This window comes from Nicotiana sylvestris, chromosome 1 (genome assembly GCF_000393655.2).
Source record: "Nicotiana sylvestris chromosome 1, ASM39365v2, whole genome shotgun sequence".
NCBI classification, from domain to species: Eukaryota; Viridiplantae; Streptophyta; class Magnoliopsida; order Solanales; family Solanaceae; genus Nicotiana; species Nicotiana sylvestris.
In genome coordinates, this window is record NC_091057.1 from 179,771,729 (window position 1) to 179,778,953 (window position 7,225).

The 7,225-nt window shown below is 35.5% G+C and overlaps 1 protein-coding gene across 1 annotated transcript; it reads right to left on the reverse strand.

The window, feature by feature from the left end:
• Positions 1 to 3,842: 3,842 nt before the first annotated feature.
• Positions 3,843 to 6,512, reverse strand: LOC104226502 (protein JINGUBANG). Its single transcript, XM_009778514.2, has 2 exons — positions 5,371 to 6,512; positions 3,843 to 4,886 (listed from the first exon to the last, which is right to left on the reverse strand). Exons 1-2 carry the CDS (start codon positions 6,367 to 6,369, stop codon positions 4,467 to 4,469), a joined length of 1,419 nt encoding a protein of 472 aa, XP_009776816.1. The 5' UTR covers positions 6,370 to 6,512; the 3' UTR covers positions 3,843 to 4,466.
• Between the last annotated feature and the right edge of the window lie 713 nt (positions 6,513 to 7,225).

The following is a 7,225-nucleotide window of genomic DNA, read 5'->3' on the forward strand; positions in this document are numbered from 1 at the left end:
CTATGTAAGCAAAATAACTACCAAAAATAAGACTAGTATTCAAACAAAACTATATATTTTTTAAATATTTTTTCAAGATTTAAAATAGCTACAAAATATTAATAAAACTATCTTTGTAATTTTCGTTTTTTTTAAACATTAAGATAAAATATGAAGCAATATTTTTTTTGTATTTTTCAAAGTTAAAATGACTATAGAATATTAATAAAACTATTTTTTTGTAATTTTCGTTTTTAATAAAGACAAAAATGTAAAGTAATATTTTTTTTGTATTTTTCCAAAATTAAAACGACTACAAAACATTAATAGAATTATATTTTTTGTAATTTTCGAATTTATATAAAGTACCAAAATAAAGTACAATTTTTGTATTTTTCAAGTTTATGAGAAATACATAAACTAAAATTTATATATATATTTTGTGATTTTTCTTCTTTTTGCAACGAAATAAAGTAAAATAGTTAAAATAGCTATACTAGACCCAATTTCACATATCACGCTAAAATGTGAAAATTCTCGGGGAGGGTCAAAAATCACGTGCTTACAGCCTTTGATAGTTATTTTGAAAACGAGTCCTCCAAAAGCTCCTTATCTTTTTCAAGTTGGCTTGAAGAAGCCCTAGCAATTGCTAGCTCAGAAGTCAAACCACGCTTTTGCTGCTCCAGGAAATTTCTACTTTCTTGCAACTCCTCTATAGTCCCCTGAGCATTCTCAAACTGCTCCTTCCAGTTTGTTACCTCAAGCTGGGTATCCTTGGCTATTCTCCTAGCCTCAAAGATAGCCTTCGCAGACTCTCGATCCTTCTTCTCTAGAGTGGAGACTCTTCCCATTAACTCAGTACCAATAAGATTAGCCTACAAGGGAAAGACATCAAATGTGAGAATATAGAGAGATATATAAAAATAAACTTGTTAGTTAAAAGAGAAGTACCTTCAAGGTAGAATGAACTATGTCATTCATCAGAGTCAAGAAACTATGGCTCTCCATCTTCTTCTTCTCAATATCTCCGATTAAAGGCTCGAGCCAAACATCAGTTCCACCAGTCTTTCTCAAAAGGCTATGATTGGCAGGAACTTCAAGAGTAACACTTCTCATAGCTATGCCTCTGCAGCTAGAACCCGCCTCTGTATGCTGAACAGAGGGAGGGGGAACAATGGAAGAAGTAGTAGTAGAAGTGGTAAAAACAAAGGGAGCTGTGGGAGTCAAAGCAGGGATGGTAAGAGTAGATATGGGAACCAAAATAGGTAAAAAAACAAGAGTCGACAAAATAGGCAAAGAAATACTCGTGGTTCTCAAAGGAATAGAAGGAATAGAAGAAGAAATGGGAATAGAAGAAGAAAGGGGAGTTTCATCAAGAACCGGTCCAAACTCTCCACTCTCAAAACCACTAACAAAGAGACATCGAATTGATTCATTAGAGCCTCTTGGAGTGGTATCCTCATCAGAAAGGATTTGAACAGGCTCGGAGATAGAGGCTCGGGCAAGAGTATCTTCAACTTCATCTCCATCAATGACGCGTCTCCTGGTTCTTGGCCTAGATATCAAAGAGGTATTCTCTTCTTCCTCATTCTCAGAACTTTCTTCTATAACTTTTCTTTTTGGTAGCGTGGCCCGAGTCTTTTCCAAATCAAGTGAAGCAGTTGAAGACGCTCGAATGGCAACGGCTACCTCAGCTGTCATACCCCTGATACCAAATCCTGATAAAAAGAGGGATAAGGAATTGAAATAAGAAAGAATTCAATATACGGCAAAGCATAAGGAAATACATACCATGGGTCTTCACTTTCCAACCATTCAAAAGAGAAATTGATTTCCAAGTTCTCGCCTCCATAGGCGCAATCTTCAAAATTGAATCTACCCAACCACGGAAGTTAGGAACGTATTCCACATCTCCCATGGTTGCTACAAAAAGCCAAAAAGAGATGAGATTAGAAAAGAAACCAAAATTCTTAAAAACTAAGATACGGTAGGAAAAAGAAAAACTTACGTGCAAAATTGCACTTCTCTGGGAAGGGAATGTTTGTTTCACCCAACAAATCCACCGTACGTACAGCAACGTAACGACAATACCACCCTCGATCCATGTCATTTTCGGGGTTTACTAAAACCTTCTTGCTTCTTGCAGCTAAGGTAAAAACTCCATGGCGGAACAATTTGAGGTGGTATAGGTGAATAAGATGGGAAAAGGTAAAATTAACATTGACTTTAGTAGACAAATACCTTAAGCAAGCCACAGCTCTCCAAACAAGAGGCCCTACTTGAGCTAAGCAAATTTTGAAAAAGCGACAAAATTCAAGAATAACTGGGTCAATGGCAGGATTAAATCCCAAAGTAAAGGGATAAGTATAAACGAAAGAGAATCCAATTCTGAAAGAAGAAATTCTTTGGTTTGGGGCAGGAATCATCATACGAAGATTAGCTCTCCAATTATAATCTTTCCTAACAGTGGGAATCACAAGTTCAGTTATTAAAGAAAGATAGGTGTCAACTTTTTCTAAATTTTTAACTTGTTCTTGGAGAGATCTTCTATCATTCACAAAAGATAAATCATTGGATACGATTTCTTCAACTAAAGGCCCCTGAGTAGATTCAGAGAGTTCTTTACCTTTAGAAGAGGGGGTCTTTGGGATAGAACTCCTAATACCAGAAGAAGAAGAAGCAGAACCAGATGAACCACCATGAGTGGATCCTAGGCTCAAGCTCCGAAGCCTACCTCCTCTGCCTCTCCTATGTCTTACGGGGGCATTGGGGAAGTGATCTAGAATTGGAACTTTTCTAGGGTTATGGTTTGGAGATGACATTGTTGAAGAAGGATGAACTAAAGGGGAGAAAAAACAGAAGTGAATAATAAATTGCTTGTTGAAGATCTACGAAGAAGAAAACAAAAGAAAGAGGGTTAAATATATTTATAATGACAATCGTCAAAATTAGAAGTGTAATGATGGAAAGCCTATAATAAAGGCAACTAACACTTCGTGAATAGTGGGAATGAAGAAGCCTTGAAAAAAGGGCGCAGAATTGCAGAACCAATCAAAAAGTGACACGTATGTAAAGCATTAATTAGAAGGGACAATTCAAGCGTCAGTACTGTCATAGTATTAATTACAACAAAAACTCCCTTTTTATGAAGATCCACTTCCCAGATATTTAATTGATAAATAAATGGAAAGTGGGGGGACTATCTGTATTGGGAAAAAACTGAATTTACATTGAAGGTGACGTGGCATGACACGAGGACTGGTCATATGGTCAAAACATGATGATCAGTTAAGAGGCACGAGTGACAACAGATACGGGGAAAGGAAAGCTAAATAGGCACGACAGACAATTCGAATAATACAAGCTTCGTACCTATTTAGGTCATTTAAAGCCAAGAGATCAGAAGGCATTGAATACATGGACATGATGACAAAAAGGAGTCCAAATTCAATATTAAATACCCAATACGTTAGAGAATTGGTATTAAATAGAAATGATTGTGTAACGTCTTATTTAATATTATTTATTGCTCATAATTGTCTCATTAAGGCTAAGGTATTACTCCTTTATTTAGGATCAACTATAAAAGGAGGAGGTCAGGTCATTTGTAAGGACATATGATATATACCATCAACATTACATTAAAATACAAACTTATCTACAGCTTATTTGTCATTCTCAAAAAGTCTATTATTTCTTTTTCGTCTCCTGATTATTAGTAGCCCGAATTTTTATTTGTCTTTAACTTTGACCAAAGAATCATATTTTTGATTAAACAATTGGCTCTGCTATTCCTATTAATATACCTTTACCAAAATTTAAGTTACATGTATGGAGTTTAAATTTTGTTCATTACCCAAATGGAAAATCAAACAAAAATCTTAAACATTAACATAATCTATTACAATTGATTTAAAGGAGCAGAACTTTCAATCACTTAGTTAGTACTTCCCAACTAAAATTTACAAGACAATCATTGAGGAAACTTACAGGCAAATGGAAACAATGAAAAAAGAAGGATAAACGAAAAACAAATGAAGACATTTTGGGGATGTGTACTAGAGTACAACTTCAGTATGTTTTGTATTATTTGAGTAATGTTAGTCCGTGACTGCTTCTTATAATAATGTTCCTTCATTATTAAGTTTCTGCTCACTGGTCCCCCACGAAGAGAACCGCCGTTTGGCCGGTTTTAACGGCACAAAAATCGGTTTTCTCCATCATAATTGTGTGAAGCTGCTTGCTTTTCACAAGATGTCGGTCCTTTTCCACTGTCTTTTTCCTTAACGATCAAGTCCTAAATATTAATGTTCAACCCCACACGGCAATCCACAACCGCTTCTTAGCCTCCTACTCGGCGGCGCGTGAACACCACACATCATCTGACGAGGATAGTATACGCAGACGTTATTCCTACCTTACGAAACAAAATAGTGAAAATTGAATGCAATACTACTAAAGTGTAAACAATGATACACTAGTAATTTTCACATATCCTCATAGGCATTGAATCCCTGCTCGGATAATCTCCAAACCTTCACAGAGTTGTCCAAACTCCCACTATACAATGTCCAATATTGGTCACTTTTGTTCTTCACCACAGCTTCATCGTCGTCGCTATCATCGTTATTGTTGTTGTCGTCGTCATTTGAATAATCTTCAACGGTTAAGCACTTAACTGGGCCATTGTGTCCTGTCAATACTGTTAAACAACTATGGACACCACCACCTTCTTCTCTCCTCCACACGCATATGCTCTTGTCAGCTGATCCACTCAATACCAGATTACCAGCAACAGCCACGCATAGTACTGCTAATTTATGACCCCGCAACGCACCTCCGTACTCTAAGAAATGCTTCTGTCGTTCCCAGAAATTTACTAGTCCATCAGAAGAGCCGGCGTATACCTGTTGAGACATAATATAATAAAATAATTAGAAGTGTATTCTCTTAAGCACATTAGTTTTATCACACAATTCAATATGATATCATAGTGGAAAATTGGTAAGTTTTTTAAAATTAGTCCAGTGGTCTGAAGTTTGGAAGTTGTTACGCGGTCTGAAGTTCAAAATCCAACATTAAATTTTATACCACCACATATTGATAAGTTAGTACTTCCTCCGTATTAAAAAGATTATCTCTTACTTTTACTCTGACACAAATTTTAACAAAGAAGGAAAGTCTTTTAATATATATGGTCTTAAATTAAGGTCGAAACTTGGCATAATATTTGTATGACTATAGGTGCTTCTTATTAATAGGAAAATATTGAATGGTGCCAATTTTTTTTTGAAACAGACTAATAAGAAAAGTATCAATCTTTTCGAAGCAAGAGAGTACTTGTTTGGCTCATAAAAAATATAATAATAGTAATTAAAAGCGTGCTCTTACCGTGGCTGCCATGGCGTTTACGGCCAGTGAAGTCACAGCATTGTCTTGTTTCAGCAATGTTTCCACAAGAACATGTTTTGCGCTATTACCGACCAATTCTCTTCTCCAAGCTTTAACCGTTCCATCTGCTGAGCCAGTAAAAACCAATCCATCAAATCCAACGACCACAGAATTAATCGCATCGTGATGAGCAGTAATTGATTCCAAACATTTCGAATCCGATAATCTCCAAACTTTCAGTGTTTTATCCCAAGATCCAGAATAAAGCAACCCTCTTTCTTTATCCAAACTCATACAAGAAACAGCATCGAAATGCTTAATCCACGGAACATTCCTATTTCTTCTAACTTCAACATACGCCTTGGGATTAATGGAACTTTTTAAATAATCTCTAATGGTAGGTAAACTACCAACCCGCTTGTACGCTTTTCTTTTTTTACCCAAAAATTTCCAAACCCGAATTTTACCATCCTGATGGCCGGTAAATATTTTATCTCCGTAAACAACAATTGTTTTTACTAATCCGCTGTGAGACTTGAACCCAGAATATTCCTTTAAATTTTTCCATACTCTAATATTTTTGCTATCTGAACCAGTATATAGCAAATCCCCAGATGCAGCTAATGAATATATGTGTCCTTCTTCTCGAACGAGCGATCCAATTAAACCATTTTTACAATCGCTGATTTCTGATGATTCTTCTGAATAATCAAGTAATGGCTGGTGAATCCATGGAGATTTAACATAAGGCGAAGCTGATTGATTCCAAGGAGACATAAAATAATTTGGGGAGTTTGTTGTAGTAGTAGTTGTGGTGTAAAACGACGACGTTCTAGGTGGACTTGGAGCAGAAGAAGCATTACTGCTGCGAGCTGAATTGGTATTGCTTTCTTCAGGGTCACTGATTGGATCAGAATACAAAAGGGTTCCGAATTTTGTTCGTCTAAAGCTTTCTTTCTCTAGCAACATAGCTCCCATACTATTCTTTTTTCTTGCCATTTTTAGAACAAGAGAAAAATTAAAGAAGGAAAATGAAGATTTATAAGATAATTGGTATGTATGTTAGTGAAACTTGAAAATTTTAGGAGTGAATAGTGAGAAAGAATAATGGAAAGATGAGAAGATCGTATACAAATACAAATAATGGAAGGTGGGGTGATGAGAGATATATAAAGCTGTGGGGTTGGGTGGTTGGTTTAGTGCAGCGGGGTAGTATAGGTAGTAGGGTGAATGGTAGAGAGACACGTGGGAGTATGATACGTGAGGTTTACGAAGAAGCCGAAAGATACTTTTTACATGTAGGCTACGGGAAACTAGATGAACCGGTAAACAAACCACTAAAGTTCATACACCGAGGAAAAAAAATATCTTTAAGCTATATAAAATAAGTATTTTTTTTGTATATATATATTATACACAAAATATATATATATATCGTTGGCTATTATTTTTGTGAGCGGCTAAAAAAGTATATATTTTTCATAAAATTATTCAAAAGGTAATGTATTATTTAGCACTGATTGATAAACTAAAATAGCCAATAAATAACTAATAAATGTGAAAAAATTAATATTAAGTTGTCCGCGTATATAACATAAATTTGTAAAGAATCTCAATCAGGTGGTTTTTGCCTCTTTGATGTTTTAGTTTAAACGAGATGGGTTTGCTTGTTAAGGAAACGTTGAATTCTAGAAGGGCAAGCGTGGAGGATAAGGGCTTAAATGTTGAATTTTAAAAGTAAAACGACCAAGTTATTTTCGGCATGTTTTTTCCATATGGGGGAAAAGGAATACAGGTATTTGACTTTGACATTGTCAAAAGAATTGCGGCCTAATATTAGGTTTATGTGTATTAA